At 46.8% G+C, this 17717-nt stretch overlaps 1 protein-coding gene across 16 annotated transcripts in view; it reads left to right on the top strand.

Moving 5' to 3' along the window:
* CCDC88A (coiled-coil domain containing 88A) overlaps nucleotides 1–17717 on the top strand; it is a 410515-nt gene that overhangs the window by 133452 nt on the left and 259346 nt on the right. For 15 of the 16 annotated variants that reach the window (XM_065590781.1, XM_065590785.1, XM_065590783.1 and 12 more), the window contains 2 exons: nucleotides 460–543; nucleotides 11212–11352. In XM_065590781.1, coding sequence (XP_065446853.1) covers nucleotides 460–543; nucleotides 11212–11352 — 225 coding nt within the window. The remainder of the gene's footprint in view (nucleotides 1–459; nucleotides 544–11211; nucleotides 11353–17717) is intronic. The other variant, XM_065590774.1, reaches the window with a different exon arrangement.

Here is a 17717-nt window from a genome sequence, read left to right as displayed (position 1 = left end):
AGTTGTGGGGGTTTTTTAAGTATGCTATAGTTTTCTAAATACACTATTTTTGATTGGGTGAAAGTTAGTTAGAAAAGTAGAGTATACTGTACAGCTGGCTTCAATTGAATAGTGTAAAAAGCAGTTCGGGGAGATTTGCTCAGTATATGATTGGCTGTTTGAGTACTAAAAAAGGTAGTTAGGAAATGTTTATGAAGTAAACATCATCATAGACTCTGAGCAAGAAATATGCAAATTTTAAGGAGCCCCCTTCATCAACTTTTTTCAAAGTGAATATTGTCTCAGTTCACTAATATTAAAAGTCAAGCACAAACTACAATGTTTTGCTATAGTTACATTCAATCTGTACTAGCCAGTTAGGGGATTGGACAACTGATAATTATTTTATCATCAGCTTTCAGCTCTCAGAATATACTAAAGAGGTATGATAAATAATTGTGGTTAATGTATTTCTTTTAGTGTCAGAAAAAAGAAGAATTCATTGAAAGAATCCAAGGTTTAGATTTTGATACAAGAGCAGCTGTTGCTGCCCACATTCAAGAGGTATTTGTTACTTTTGTACTACCTGATGTCCAAGTGATTTTCATTTTTGCTGTTCTGGAATATTAAGGAAAGAATAATTTTATTTAGTCAAAAACAAGGGAAATCTATTTGACATTCACATTAATGGATTACAGTAGAGAACGTTAGTTGAGAAGGCTTTATTTTATACAAGTGAGCGTAAATCACATTTCTTATTAAAGGTGGTACTTTAATAAAAACATTTTTTTCATACTGAATAGTTTTTTCCATCACAGAATCATAGTAGTGTAGCTCTTGATGGGATCTTGATAGATCATATACTCCAGTTCCCTGCACTGAGGCAGGAGTAAGTATTATCTAGACCATTCCTAAGAGGTATTTGTCCAAACCAGGGGTGGCCAAACTGCAGCAAACTTTTTTACAGTTAAAGTACGGCTTGCGGAGCCCCCCACGCCTTCCCCATTCTCTGTCTACCAGACTGGGGGGAGGGGGGAGCTCGGGGCTTCTGCCCGGTGGTGGGGCTAGGGGCTTCTGCCAGAGACAACTGGTGCCTGCTGAGAGTGAGGGGGCATAATTTAAAGGTTTGGCACCCCCAACAGCTTGAATTATGCCCCACCTCTTATCGTCAGTGGCCCCTCTCTGCAGCTCCCAGGTGTTAGCTTCGTGTGGAGAGGCAGCGGCAAACACCTGGGAGTTGCAGGGAGGAGCTTTAGCTTTAGCTTTACGGGGAGAGCCAGCAGCTCTTCCTGCCGCTCCCAGCTGTTTGCTGCTGCCTCTCCCAACTTGCTGGATCCAGCAGCTGCTGTGCAGGGATCGGGCCGGCAGCACCATGTGGCCTAGCCAGAAAACCCTGGCAAAAATCTGGGGGGAGCGGCATGTGATACCACATGCCTCCCCCCACGCACTGCCTCTGGCAGAATGAAGTGTGTGTGTGGGGGGGGTGTCTTGGGGCTTCAGCCCCAGCTCTCGAACTTCTGAAGATTGCGATATGTTGCTCAGAGGGTTGGTACGTTTGGCCATCCCTGCTGTTCTTAAAAACCTCCAATGACTGAGATACCATAAGTAATTTGTTCCAGTGTTTAACTATCCTTACAGTTAGGAAGCTTTTCCTGATGTCTAACCTTGAATGGGCTTAAATTGCAGCAAAGGAGATTACTTTTTGTGCTGTCCTCAGTGGATATGGAGAATAATTTATCACTCCCCTCTTTATGACAACCTTTTATGTAGTAGAAGACTGTTATCATGTGCCCCCAAGACTTCTCTTCCCAAACTAAACAAACCCAATTTTTTCTTCGAGTAGTGTCCCTATGGGTGCTCCATGGTAGGTGTGTTTGTGTCCCTGCACTGCTGATCATAGAACTTCAGTAGTAGTGTCCATTAGGCCCACACATGCGCTGTCTGTTTCCCCTTGTGCTGAGCCAAGAGGCTAGCCAGCACACACGGGCTAAGCCTCCTCAGTTACTTCTTAACTGCCCCTTGCTAGAGATGGAGCTTGCTTTATGCACTTTTATATAGTTATTTTGTTAGTATATTATAGTTTATTGTTCTTTACCCTCTTATTGTATCCCCCCCCAAAATAAAAACAAAACAAAACTCCCCCCAAAACTTCATTTTCCTGCTTTTTTCCCCTTCCAGGGATCCTTCCCCCACCCCCACGCCTCCAGTGGGCATACCCAGTTTACCAGGTTTCAAGAAGCGCCTCACTTGCAAGGAGGCAATTCCGATTGCAGACAAGCACTTTTAAGTGCATTTGTCGCCTTGGGGAGGGCCATATCCAGAAAAAAGTGTAGTCTCTGCCAGCAAATCTGGCCACATTCCCATAAGGACAGACTGCTCAGGCAGAAGATTATTTTAATGGAGGCCGCTCAGACCCGTGCAGAACTTGCGCCGCAAGTCCCTGGATAGACATGAATCTTCTCCACAGCCGTCTAAGGGCTATGGATCGAAGAAACAGACTGCTGACCCCTCTCAGAAGTCAACTTAGAGGAGAGCGGGAAGTCCCCAAAAGTGCGCCCTGAGATCTCCATAGGCAATCTCCATCTCGCTCGGTATCTTCAGCACCAAGACCATCTCAGTGCAGCACTCATGGCTCACAGAGACCAACAGCAGTCGATACTGTTGACATGCCCACGGACCTGATGGGCACAGGCACTGAGTCATCGGCACCGAGAGACAGGAGTAAGCACTCCACTAAAAAGGCACCCTCAATACGTGAATCATCATCGGTACTATCATCGATGCCTCACCCAGCACCAGAGCAAGTGGTATGGACAAGACCGCCATCCGCCTCTGATACCTGACACTGGGGCAGTCAGTACCAATGGAATTCTGCCAATCCAGCAACTTCCATATATCCGATGTACCGGGATCCCCGCTTCTTGGTACTGCGACCTCCGCACTGAGCCTCCGCTTGGCATGGGATTCGTCACCGCTGCCAGGCCTCACTCCCCCACTCTCTAGCGAAAGTTCAGACAGCGAGCTGGAGGAAAGAACATCCCAGTACTCTTCTCAGGCTCCATATGGTGCTCAGTACCAGCAAGGCCCATACCCGCAGATGTCCCCACCACCGACATCATGGTACAACTACCCATAGGCACTGCCACCATGCTCTATGCCACCATCACCCCCGTGGTCTTATTGGGACTCATGGGAAGCATACCGCCAACATGCCTCTGAAGCTTTGAGCCTCGCCCGGGAACCCTCAAGGCATACCCCTTCAGCCACGGCTTCCAGAGCTTTGGAACCTCCACAAGACATCATGGAGAAACAGGAGGGTGATGCCGAGGAAGAGGTGACCCTGAGGTCTTCCTTTTTTCCAGACCATTATGCCTTCACCACCATATCTGCCAGACGACTTTTATCTCTTCCAGCATCTGGCAAAGAAGGTGATGGACACCCTCAAGATACCATTGAAGAAAGTCAAGGACACCCACCATCAGCTCTTTGACATCCCCCACTCCTCGTCCTCCTCCAAGATTGCCCTCCTGATTAATGGGACTGACTATCTTAGACCCAGCGAGAACTATATGGCATATCCCAGTGACAGTATGTGTGACCTGCAAGCGAGTGGACAAAAAGTACTATGTCCCCACGAAGGAATCTGAATTCCTCTTCTCCCACCTACCCCCCAACTCCATTGTGGTGGATGCTGTCAAATCAGGCGGCTGACGACATGAGTCGAGGGCTACTCCGCAAAACTGAGATTGAAAGCGTCTGGACCTTTTTTGTAGGAAGGTGTACTCCTTGGCTATATTCCAATTCCATATCACCAACTATCAGGCCCTTACAGTGAAATATGATTATATTAACTATTCAAAGTTGAATGACTTTATTGACCAGGTGCCAGAGTCACATCGTGACCAAGGCCTGGTCTACACTGGGGGGAGGCGCGGGGATCGATCTAAGATATGCAACTTCAGCTACGAGAATAGCGAAGCTGAAGTCGACGTATCTTAGATGGAATTAAAATTACTTACTTCGCGTCCTCGTGGCACTGGAGTGATGGCCGTGGCTCCCCCGTCGACTTTGCTTCTGCCTCTTGCACTGCTGGAGTTCAGCAGTCGACGGGAGAGCGATCGGGGATTGATTTATCGTGTCTACACTACACGCGATAAATCGATCCCCAATAGATCGATTGCTACCCGCCGATCCGGTGGGTAGTGTAGACGTACCCCAAGTTAAGGCCATTATATAGGAGGGACAAGTAGTGGCATGGACAACGCTGCAATTTGCCCTCAACGTTGCTGACAAAGCAGCTAGCTTAATTTCCATGGCGGTGGTGATGTGATGAGCATCGTGGCTCTATCTGTCAGGTTTCCTGGCAGTCTACTGTTGAGGACCTCCCCTTTGAGGTCACAAAGCTCTTTGGAGAAGATTAATGCTTCCCTTCATACCCTGAAGGATTCCTGGGCTACATTCCAGTCGCTGGGTATCTACATGCTGAGACAAAAGAGGCAATTTAGTCCCCAATCCCAGCATAGACCATATACATCCCAATATCAACCTCAATGACAATACGAACTGCCAAGGAAGAAAGCAAAATTCCCTGAGCAGAAACCATCTGTCTTGCAATCTTTGTCATCCCAGCCTTCTATGTCCAAACATCAGTTTTGACAGGTGGGTCGAAGCGCTGCTGCACCACTCCCACCAATTGATACAGCCGACCAATTCTTCACACCCATTTGACCACCAAGTGTCAGTATTCCGCAGTGCCTGGAATCACGTAACATTGCACTGATCAGTCCTAGAGATAGTTTGAACTGAGTACTCCATCCATTTCACCTCCCTACCCACTCCACAACACCCTTCCCTGTCTCTCTTCAGGGACCCTTCACGTGAGTTTAGAACGACAAGTCAATAATCTCCTCCAGTTAGGAGCCATAGAACCAGTACCTCAACCTCTACAAGGATTCTATTCTCTTTATTTCCTAATAAAGAGATTGGAGACCCATACCAGACCTCAGAGCTCTCAACAAGTTGGTCTAGGCTCAAAAATTCAGAATGGTCACTTTATTGACAATCATTCCAGCACTGTAACAGGGAGACTGGTTTTTGGTCTTTGACCTTCAGGGCGCATACTTTCACATCTCTATCCTACCGGCTCACAGATGATTTCTCAGATTTATCCCGGAACAAGACCACTATGGATACATAGTGCTCCCCTTCGGGCTATTGTTGGCCTTGAAAATATTGACCAAGGTTCTCTGGGTGATAGCCACTCACGCTTTCAAGTGATAAAGATTTACCTTCACCTCGATGATGGTCCCCTCAGAGCCCAATCTCTCCAGGAGGCTCACCGAGTCACCAAAGCACTTATTTACAGAGCTGAGCCGTACAGATCAAAATCCAGAACTCAGCTCTCACTCTGGTGGGGGTTTCCCCAGGTGGATCTCTTCGCCACCAAGGACAACAGCCAATGCCCTCAGTTTTGTTCATTCCAGAACCTCAGCCTGGGCTCAGTGGCAGATGCCTTCACAATTCCGTGGGGTGGGAGCTTGAGGTATGCCTTCCCACCATTCCCGCTCATCCACAGGGTCCTGCTCAAGACCCGCAGGGAAAAAAAACAGTCATCCTCATTGCACCGGTGTGGCCACGCCAGCATTGGTTCATGACCCTGCTGGAACTGTCCGTGACCGCCCCGATCGCCCTCCCCCTCCATCGCGACCTCATCACACAGGATCGGGGTCACCTACTCCACCCGAACCTACCGTCGCTACATCTCACGGCGTGGTATCTCTCTGGCTAAACGATACGGAGCACAGGTGCTCCCACCAGGTCCAGCAAATTCTTCTTGGTAGTAGGAAGCCCTCCACAAGAGCGACCTACCTTGCCAAATGGAAGAGGTTCTCCCACTGGCCTCATCACATACAGCCTCTGCAGGCCTCCGTCCCATCAATTCTGGACTACTTGCTGCACCTCAAGCATCAAGGGCTCGTCCCCGCCTCAATTAAAGTGCATCTGGCTGCCATATCGGCGTTCCACCCTGGAGAGTTTGGAGTTTCGGTGTTCTCGATCCCCACAGTAGTCCGATTCCTCAAGGGGCTGGAGAGGGTGTTTCCCTACTCGCGCACACCGGTCCCTGCATGGAATCTTAACCTGGTCCTAACTAAACTCATGGGGCCGCCCTTTGAACCCCTAGTCTCTTGCTCCCTCATGCACCTCTCATGGAAGGTAGCGTTTCTTGTGGCCATCACATCGGCTAGGAGGGTATCGGAATTGAGAGCCCTCACTTCAGAACCTCCTTATACAGTTTTTTTATAAGAATAAGGTGCAACTGAGGCCGCACCCCAAATTCCTTTCTAAGGTGATCACGCAATTTCATATGGGACAGGACATTTGTTTACCGGTGTTCTTCCCCAAGCCCCATACGGTCCCAAGCCACCGCAGCCTACATACCCTCGATGTCCGTAGAGCCTTGGCATTTTATCTAGAATGGACCAGGCCATTCCGCAAGTCGACGCAACTGTTCATTGCCATTGCGGAGAGAATGAAAGGCCAGCCTATCTCTGCGCAACGCTTGTCAGCATGGATTGTGCTTTGCATACGCACATGCTATGAGCTTGCCAACGTACCAGCCCTTGGGGATCAGGGCTCACTCGACTAGGGCCCAAGCGTCCTCGGCGGCTTTCTTGGCACAGGTTCCACTCCAGGAAATCTGTAAAACGGCTACCTGGTCGTCGGTGCATACATTTACAGCCCACTACGCGATCCATCATCAGACCAGAGAGGACGCGGTGGTCGGCAGGGCTGTGCTTCAATCAATTGTTCCTTGACTCCTACCCTCCTCCAGTGGTAAGCTTGTGAGTCACCTAATGTGTAATGGGCGTGAACAATCACTCGAAGAAGAAAAAACGGTTACTTACCTTTTGTAACTGTTGTTCTTCGAGATGTGTTGTTCACGTCCATTACACTTTCCACCCTCCTTCCCCTCTGTCGGAGTCACCGGCAAGAAGGAACCGAGGGAGGGTTAGGCCCGCAGGGATATATATATATATATATACGCTAGAGCGGGGCGCCGCTCTGACGGGAAGGGGGACCCTGCTGGCCCGATGGGAGCCGCTGAGGGAAAAAGTTTCCGACGTCCATGTACGCGACGCGCGCACACCTAATGCGTAATGGACGTGAACAACATATCTCAAAGAACAACAGTTGCAGAAGGTAGGTAACCGTATTTTCTTTGAGATGTGTGTCCTATGGGTGCTCCACAACCCACCCTCTTTCCCTTTACTTCGGAGTTCTTGTTAATGACACTGTGGTAAAGAAGAAACTGAGGAGGGTTAGCCCGCGCGTGCCATCTAGCCTCGTGGCGCAGCACGAGGGGAGACAGTGCATGCGCAAGCCTAACGGACACTACCAAAGTTCTGTGAACAGCAGCGCAAGGACCCAAGCACACCTACCATGGAGCACCCATAGGGGGACACATCTCAAAGAACTTTTGTTACTGCATAAGGTGAATAACTTCCTCTTTTTCAGTCTTTCCTTCTAGGTAATGTTTTCTAGACCCTTAATAATTTTTGTTGCTCTTCTCTGGACTTTCTCCATTTTGTCCACATTTCCCCCTGAAGTGCGGTGTCCAGAACTGGACACAGTACTCCCTTTGAGGCCTTATCAGTGCTGAGTAGAGTGGAAGAATTACTTCTAATGTCTTGCTTACCAACATTCCTGCTAATACATCTGTAGCAAAGCGATGACTCACTGTCACGGCTGGTTATCTTGGGAATTAGCTCAACTCCAGCTCCGTAGCACCTCTGCCTTAGGCCCCATGTCCCTCCCGGACCCTGGTTTCCCTTTCCTCAGGGTTCTGCCCCCACCAGTACCCCCTTATTCTGGGTCTCCCCTCCCAAGGGAACCCCAACCTTCTAAACCCACCTTGCCTCAGTGGCTACCGCCAATCATCATCTAGTCCTCTTTCCCATTGCAGTCTGCAGTCTATAATGGCAAGGGGTAGGACCAGCTGCCCCTGCCTATTCCTGGGCTGCACCTCTGTAGCCCCAGTACCTTTGTAGGCCTTCACCAAGGCCTTCAGCCTGGGGGTTTACCAGGCTGGAGCTCCCCAGCTCCTCTTGCCCTTTCCCTACACTGCTCTACTCCAGGTACCTTGCTCTTAGGCAGCTAGCCCTTCCCACTCCAGGGCTAGAGTGAGACTCCTCAGCTCCTGGCTCACCGCCCTCTTATCAGGGCCAGCTGGGCCCTGATTGAGCTGGCGATGCCTGTGGTCAGCTACTCACTCAGCTGCTGTCACTACTTTTCCCAGCCGCAGTCCTCTCCAGGTCTGCTTTTAACCCCTGCCTACTGGAATGGGGCAGCCGCCCCACTACAACATCCCAGAATGATATTTACTTTTTTTGCAACAGTATTACATTGTTGACTCGTATTTAATTTGTGATCCAGTATAACTCCTAAATCCTTTATAGCAGTACTCCTTCATAGATAGTCATTTCCCATTTTGTATTTTTGTAATTGATTATTCTTTCCTAAGTGTAGAACTTTGCATTTGTCCTTATTGAATTTCATCCTGTTTATTTCAGCCCATGTTTCCAGTTTGTCAAGATCGTTTTGAATTCTAATCCTGCCCTCCAAAACACTTGCAGTCCTTCCCAGCTTGGTATTGTTTTCAAACTTTACAGGTGTACTCTCTGTGCCGTTATCCAAATAATTTATGAAGCTATTGAATAGAATCGAATCCAGGACAGGCCCCTGTGTGACTCTACTTAATACATCCTTCCAGCTTGACTGTGAACCATTGATAACTACTCTTCATATGATTTTTCCAACCAGTTGTGCACTCTCTTTATAGTAGGGTCATCTAAACTATATATCTCTAGTTTTCTTATGAGAAAGTTATGTGAGACAGTATCAAAAGCCTTACTAAAGTCAAGCTATATCACATCTACTGCTTCCATCCTATCCACAAATGTTGTACCCCGTCAAAGAAGAATATAAGTTGGTTTGATGTGATTTGTTCTTGACAATTTATGTAGATGGTTACTTATCACCATATTATCTTACAAATTGTTTGTTTGCTCTATTATCTTTCTGGGTACAGAAGTTAAGATCATTGGTTTATAATTCCCTGGGTTGTCCTTATTTTCCTTTTTATACATAGGTACTATATTTGCCTTTTTATATTCCTCTGGTATCTCTCCCATCCTCCATGAGTTCTCACACATAATTGCTAAACGCTCAGAGATCTCTTCAGCCAGTTCATACTAGTATATGTAATGTGAAATTCAGTTCTGTCTAGTACAAATATATTAATATGAACTGAATCAGAAATAAGTGATTTGTTAAAAATATGATTCTTTAAAGCAATGTGTGGATCCACTGTATTGGGCTGTATACAGGGATTAAAGGAACAAAATAATAATTTAGACCTAGATTGTATAAATGGATCCACCTAGTTGGTACCATTGACGTCAACTGTGCTCTATGCGAGCACACAGATGTCCCTGGATTAATTGATTCTCAGGATCTAGCCCTTAGTGAGTAATCTTTTTTGCCTCAAGAAATATGCGTGTATCTTGTGTTTCTTGGGGAATATGTATATATTTTGGAGGACTGGTAGCTACTCTGTCATTAAATATGAGTTGAGTTTTTCGGGTAAGAGGACTGAAATCTCTTTTTTAAACCTATAGATTTAATGTAATCACCAAATTTTAAATGAACAAGCCCCATTGAATTTCCAGTAATATTTGTTCAGATCCATTTAGCTAAGCAACCACACATGATAATTACCTGTGCACTATAGTGCAGATTGCAAATTTCTACAGACAATATGTTAAAAGTTATTCCCTTATTTTGCCATTACATTAAGAAGCTCTGCCAAGAATAGATAATGGAATTTCCCAGCTCTGTCAGCTACCTGCTGTTTCTGTTGCTGTCTGTAAGCCTTCCTAACTTTACCTGAACTCAGCACAGAGGTCTGGTAAGACAGGAAGGAGAAATTGACAGCATGGGAGTCTGGGGCTTCATAAGTCTGGAACTCTTAAAGTTTCCATTCATTCTAAGTTACAAGCATATTTTTTCCCAAATAAACATACCATACCCATCCTTTTCTTATTGCAACTATGCTCACCTTGTGAATAAGGCACTTAACCTGGTATAAGAAGAAAACAAGCTGTCAGGCTGTACTTTAACTTCAAACTCAACATAGCAATGAATTGATTTTATTACGTCATCTTGAGGTCACTCTTAAGTGTAGGACTCCCACATGGCAGCATGGTGCAGCATCTATCATGCCCCAGGCTACCAGGGTTGTATTTTACCACTTTTGTTGTTCCATTTTTATGTTGCTGAAATGAAATACTGGTGGATGTTAATATTGATTGATTAATCTTTCATTTTAAAATAGGGATGTTAGATAACTATTCATAGGGTTCTTTTATGCTGTTCACAAAGATGTGGCTTCTTAAATCAAATCTTTTATATGAGACTAGAAATGTTTGATTTCTTGTGACTGGATACTCTACTCATCACTGGATGATGCCTCTTCCTGGTGGTTCTGGGGATTAGCTCTGCGAGGCCGATGCCCCTTTCTGCAGTTGCACTCTGTCTTTCCATCTCACTCTTTCAGTCTGCAGCCACTCTCTCGCTCCAGGAGCTGCTGCCGCTTCTTCGTGATTTGGCCCTCTGGCCAGGTCACTATGGTCCTCCCCTTCTAGGGTATCAAAGCCTTTTATGAAAAGGCTCAGGCAGTCTTCCTATACCCTGACCAGCTGGTGCCACTTCCCCAGTGGCTGGTAAGGGAACCTGGGCCCACCCTCTATTCCAGGTTCCAGCTCAGGGACCCTCTAATCAGCAGCCAAGGTCTGTTCCTTCCTAGACCTGCTGCCTCTTTCCCAGAGCCTTTCCTACCTGTCTGGCTCCCCACACCTCAGGTTTGCCAGCCTCCCAACTCCCTCCTAATATTTTATCGGTAGTTGTTGCTAGGCCTAATTGAGCTGCTTTCCAAGTTTTCATTGTATGTAAAGAAACTATTCCATCAAATACAACTTAACATATTTTTTATTGTCAGACATTTTCTAATGTATTAGAACCCACAGAGGATAAATTGAGTTGGGAGACCAGAGCTAAGAGGAGTTTTCCCAATTATTCCTCTTGTTATACTTCTTTTGCATTCTTATATTCTTTTTGCATTATAATTAAATAGTGCATAAAGGTTGTTTTCACAATTATTTCTTTCTCTTATAGGTAACTCATAATCAGGAAAATGTATTTGATCTGCAGTGGATGGATGTCAGCATTGTGTCACAAGAATATATCGAGCCTCTCTTGAAAAATATGGCATTACATTTAAAAAGACTTATAGATGAAAGAGATGAACATTCTGAGGTATGTATGTGCTTAATTATTTAAAAATAAAAAGTATAAGAAAGCACCTTTTTAAAATTAAACAGTTTGGAATTTTTGAAAATAGATAATATACGGTCTTTGAATGTTATCAGTTGGCAGCATGGCTTGAAATAAGACCACTTCTTCAAATTGTTCCTTATGTCGATTCCATGTTAGGTGTGTGCATGCCCACGTGCATGGTCAATGGAAATTTTTCCTCTAGTGGTATCTGTAGGGCCAGCTCTGGAGCCCCATGCTTATGTGCCAGTATGTTGGGTGCCATCGGCCCTGCGCCATCTCAGCTCCTTCTTTCTGTTAGTGATGGTGTTGGAATGTTCCTTGCTTTCACAAGCCGCATAATGATTTCTTTTGCTTGGACTCTTTTGAGTTTTTCTTGTATGTAGTTATTGTAGTTTTAGTATTATAGTTAGTAGTCATTAGTAGCGAAGTCCCGTTGGGGACATAGCCCCAGGGATGGGGGGCTATGCCAAGCCACTTAGTGTGCAGAAACTGTACAGATGCAGCACTCTAAAAAAAAAAAAAAAAAAAAAAAAAAAAAAATTCAATAAGAGGCCTACAGCTTTCTGCGCCGTGGCTACCGCGCTGCGGTGCCAGTGTAGACACCGTGGTGATTACAGCGCTGCAATTGGCCTCTGGGAAGTGTCCTCTCTGGCCATCAGTTTGAACTGTACTACCCTGCCCTCAGGTGACCAACCGTCAGCCCCACTCCATACATTCCTTTGCAAATTTGAAAATCCCCTTCTTGTTTGCTCGGCGATGTGTGCAATGGTCTCAGTGCATCTTTTCAGGTGGCCATGTCTGCTCCACGCACCAGGCAATCCTCTGCTTGGAGCAATGCTGAGCTGCTGGACCTCATCTGCATTTGGAGAGAGGAGGCAGTGCAGTCACAGCTGCACTCCAGCCGTCAGAATTTTAATACCTATGGACAGATTTCTAGATGCATGATAGAAAGGGGCCATGACTGGGACACATTGCAGTGCAGGGTCAAAGTGAAGGAGCTGCGGAAAGCCTACCACAAGGCGTGGGAGGCAAACCACCGCTCTGGTGCTGCGCCCACGAGCTGCCGGTTGTACAAAGAGTTGGACGCGATACTCAATGGTGACCTGACATCCACTGCAAAGTCCCCTGTGGATACTTCGTTGGCTTCGTTGCCAGTCGAGAGTGGATTGAGCCAGGAGGAGATAATCTTGGATGAAGAGGGGGAGGGGGACCCAGAGGCAGAGATAACTCGGAGGCCAGATATGCATGGAGTCAGGAGCTCTTTTCTACCCCGGAGGAGCCTAGCCAGTCACAGCAGTCCGATATTGGCGAAGCACAAACAGGAGAGGACGCCCCTGGTAAGTGGATCTGATTTGGAGAATTGCTGAAGCGAGTTGTTGGGGGCAGGAAGGTTGCAGAAAGCAGGCTTGTCTCCCACCTCATGCCTAGTTTGAGCGGCAGAACAGGCTGTTGATGGACTCCCTCACTTCATGGGAATCTCCCTCAGAGATCTCCAGGAGATTCTCATGGAGATACTGGGCAATCTGCTGCCGCAGGTTCCTCGGCAGAGCTGCTTTGTTTCTTGCCCCATTAACAGTAACTTTCCCGCGCCACCATGCCGTCACCATAGCTGCACACAAGCTAGCAGCATAGGGGCCTGGGCGGAAGCCGCAGTCTTGGAGAAGACCCTCCCTTGATGCCCTGCTCACCCTCAGCAGCGAAATATCTTCCATAATGATCATCTGCTGTGGAAAGTGTGGGGACAGGAATGATTATCAGACCCCCCCTACAGTGCTGTCTCTCCCCAGCTGCCCAAGAGCCACATGCCCAGTGTACATCAGGGTCCAGGAACAGTGATTTACCCTGCCCCTGCAGCTACTCACCATTTTGAGGGTCTTGTGGCTTATGTGTGCTTGCCTGGGGTCAGCCAGGTAGTGTCAGGTATGTGAATACTGGCTATGTTTCAAACCACTGAAACAGTGTTGTCTGTGTCGCAAACAATAATGCTTCTGTAAAATGTTGCATTTAAACTTCACAGAGATGACCTTGGGAGGACAGCCTCTGTCAAGGCTGCTTCCCCACTCTGAACTTTAGGGTACAAATGTGGGGGCCTGAATGAAAACTTCTAAGCTTAACTACCAGCTTAGATCTGGTCCGCTGCCACCACTCCCAAAGTGCTAATTCCCTTCCCTGGGTAGCCTTGAGAGACTCTTCACCAATTCCCTGGTGAATACAGATCCAAACCCCTTGGATCTTAAAACAAGGAGAAATTAACCATCCCCCTCCTTTCTCCCACCAACTCCTGGTGGATCAAGATCCAACCCCCTTGGATCTAAAAACAAGGAAAAATCAATCAGGTTCTTAAAAAGAAGGCTTTTAATTAAAGAAAAAGGTAAAAATCATCTCTGTAAAATCAGGATGGAAAATAACTTTACAGGGTAATCAAACTTAAAGAGCCCAGAGGAATCCCCTCTAGCCTTAGGTTCAAAGTTACAGCAAACAGAGATAAACACTCTAGCAAAAAGGTACATTTACAAGTTGAGAAAACAAAGATAAAAACTAACACGCCTTGCCTGGCTGTTTACTTACAAGTTGGAAATATGAGAGACTTGTTCAGAAAGATTTGGAGAACCTGGATTGATGTCTGGTCCCTCTCAGTCCCAAGAGCGAACAACCCCCAAAACAAAGAGCACAAACCAAAGCCTTCCCCCCCACCAAGATTTGAAAGTATCTTGTCCCCTTATTGGTCCTTTGGGTCAGGTGTCAGCCAGGTTACCTGAGTTTCTTAACCCTTTACAGGTAAAAGGATTTTGGAGTCTCTGGCCAGGAGGGATTTTATAGTACTGTACACAGGAGGGCTGTTACCCTTCCCTTTATAGTTATGACAGCCTCCCTTGTCGGCGGCAGAACGGTTGCGAAGAATTAGAAAGTGTCCAAGAAGAACTAAGGAGGACTTTATGCATGAGGTTATGATGCACTCCGCCACCGAGAAAAAGGAATTGAAGGAATGGTGGGACACTGAGAAGAGGGACCGAAAGGAGAACGCGGCACACCAGAAAGAAGCCACGGAGCGGCTCTTAACAGTTATGGAGCACCAAGCGGACACGCTCCAGGCGATACTAGCTCTTCAAACTGAGCAGTTCCGTGCCTGCCCTCCCCTGCAGCCACTGTCACAAGACTCTTTCCCATGCACACCCTTCACACTGCCAGCAAACTCTTATCAACCTCCTGGCTCCACTCTCTAGCCTCAGCATTCCACTCCTCCCTCCTCACAGTCGAGCAGTGTGAACTCCCAATACCCACTGCACTCAACACCCTCCATCTGCAGTTTGGCCCTGCTGAAGTACAGCACCCGCTGCATCGTACTCCAAAGGGGAAGGTTGGTTATGATCCCTGGACATACACAAATCTGTAGCCATGCCAAGACCTCTCCTCCTTTTGAGGTCTTCCATTCCCACATTCCTTCTATTCCCCCATCCCTGCCGATGAATTTTTTCAGTTCACTCTCTCCTCTGGTTGTTGTCTTTCAATAAAAGAATTGTATTTGTTTGAAAGCAATCTTTATTAAGTTAAAGCAAAAAGACCACTGCAAAGCAACATACATACAGCTATGTTAAGGCCCCTTCTTGCCTCATGTGCACCAATCACATCCTAGCATTACAAGCACTGCATTCCCGAGCATAGCAATAAATATTAGTGGCTTTCAGCTTTAAATTTCAATAGCATCCCTAATCCTTATGGCCCTGCACTGCGTCCCTCTAATAGCCCCGGTCTCCGGCTGTTCAAACTCAGCTTCCTGGCGCTGAGCCTCTGTGGTCCAGCCCTGAGTGAAGCTTTCATCCTTCCCTTCACAAATATTATGGAGTGTACAGCATGCGGCTATAAGCATAGGAATATTATTATCCCTCATGTCCAGCTTCCCATACAGGCATTGCCAGCAGGCTTTTAAACGGCTGAATGCACACTCCACAGTCATTCTGCACTTGCTCAGCCTGTTGTTGAACCGCTATTTGCTACTCTCAAGTTGCCCCATGGATGGCTTCATGAGCATTAAGGGGTAGGCGGGATCTCCCAGGATCACAATGGGCATTTCTACTTCCCCTACGGTGATCTTCTGGTCTGGGAAGAAAATCCCTGCTTGCAGCTTCTTGAACAGGCCAGTGTTCCAAAAAGATGCATACGTCATGCACCTTTCTTGACCAGCCAGAGGTAATGTCTATGAAATGCCCACGGTGATCCAAAAGTGCCTGGAGAACCATTGAGAAATACCCCTTGTGATTAATGTACTCGGTGCCAGAATTGGAATGTGCATACCATCGATCGCCCCTCCACAGTTAGGGAAGCACATATATGCAAAGCCATCCACAATGTCACGCACGTTGCCCAGAGTCATGGTCTTTCGGAGCAGGATGCGATTACTGAGCCTGCACACTTGCATCAACACAAGTCCAATGGTCGACTTTCCCATTCCGAACTGGTTAGCGACTGATCGGTAGCAGTCTGAAGTAGCCAGCTTCCACTGTGCAATCGCCACACGCTTCTCCAACGGCAGGGCAGCTCTCATTCTCGTGTCCTTGCGTCTCAGGGCTGGTGTGAGCTCATCACACAGTCCCATGAATGTGGCTTTCTTTTCAGTGGGATTGATCACTGTGCATTCAGTTAAGCATATATGTAGGGCTTTGCAGGATTGGAGCTCTAGATAGTAAACTCTTTAAGGTAGGGGCCATATCTTATTTTGATACAGAGCCTAGAGTAATGGGACTCCAATCTTGATTGGGAACCTCAGGCACTAGCACAATACTATTAACAAAAACAACAAAAAAAGCTTTTGCAATCATAACACCTTTCATCTGAAGATCTTAAATTGTTTTACAATATTAATTAATTTTACCCCAAATATCCTGGAGAGATAGGTAAGTATTAATACCCCATTTTACAGTTGAGGAAGAAGACAAAAGAGAGATTAAATGCAAGATTTTTGTAAGTAGGAGCCTAAAGTCAGGCAGTTCTTGTGCACATATATTTTCCACTTTAGTTCCTTTACCTTAGGTGTGTGTGTGCCCTGTGCACTTGAGCTGGGGACTTGATTAGCTGTACCTCTGGGGATGACACATGCACCCTGTGTCCTGATGCCTCCATCAGAGGGCAAAAAGAGCAGGGCTGCCTCAGCCCCCTCACAGTTCCTTCTTACTGCCTGTGGCTGCAAAGTCAAGCCTCACAGCTCACTGTTGTCAGCACTTATTTTGTACATATTTACACAGAGAGTTAATTCAGGACAAGACAGGATGTAATTCTACAGTGCAGTAGCCTGCCACACACTAAGGACATGTCAACACTACAAGGTTAAGTCAATTTAATTTCATAGAATCACAGAAGATTAGGGTTGGAAGAGACATCAGGAGGTCATCTAGTCCAATCCCCTTCTCAAAGCAGGACCAACACGAACTAAATCATCCCAGCCAGGGCTTTGTCAAGCTGGGCCTTAAAAACCTCTAAGGATGGAGATTGGAATGGGTTACCTAGGGAGGTGGTGCAGTGCTCCACCAGCCTCCTAGTAAAATAGTGTTTCCTAATATCCAACCTAGACCTTCCTCACTGCAACTTGAAACCATTGCTTCTTGTTCTGTCGTCTGCCACCATTGAGAACAGCTGAGCTCCATCCTCTTTGGAACCTCCCTTCAGGTACATGAAGGCTGCTATCAAATCCCCCCCCTCACTCTTCTCTTCTGCAGACTAAACAAGCTCAGTTCCCTCAGCCTCTCCTCATAAGTCATGTGCCCCAGCCCCCTTATCATTTTTGTTGCCCTCCGCTGGACTCTCTCCAATTTGTCCACATCCTTTCTATAGTGGGGGGGGGGGGGAAACTGGACGCAGTACTCCAGATGTGGCCTCACCACTGCCAAATAGAGGGGAATAATCACTTCCCTCAATCTGCTGGCAATGCTCCTACTAATGCAGCCCAATATGCTGTTAGCCTTCTTGACAACAAGGGCACACTGCTGACTCATATCCAGCTTCTCATCCACTGTAATCCCCAGGTCCTTTTCTGCAAAATTGCTGTTTAGCCAGTCGGTCCCCAGCCTGTAGCGGTGCATGGGATTCTTCCTTCCTAAGTGCAGGACTCTGCACTTGTCAATGTTGAACCTCATCAGATTTCTTTTAGCCCAATCCTCCAATTTGTCTAGGTCACTCTGGACCCTATCCCTACCCTCCAGCATATCTACCTCTTACCCCAGCTTAATTTAAGTTGACATGTAACCGCTGCAGTAATTAAGTTGATCGTGCTTGCCCAAACCACACTCATTGTCTTAGTAGAGTGCATCCTCACTAGCAGCGCTTGCATCGATGCAGAGAGCTACTATGGG

Source organism: Chrysemys picta, chromosome 3 (genome assembly GCF_011386835.1).
Source record: "Chrysemys picta bellii isolate R12L10 chromosome 3, ASM1138683v2, whole genome shotgun sequence".
Classification (NCBI taxonomy): domain Eukaryota; kingdom Metazoa; phylum Chordata; order Testudines; family Emydidae; genus Chrysemys; species Chrysemys picta.
This window is presented reverse-complemented; position numbering and strand designations above follow the sequence as displayed.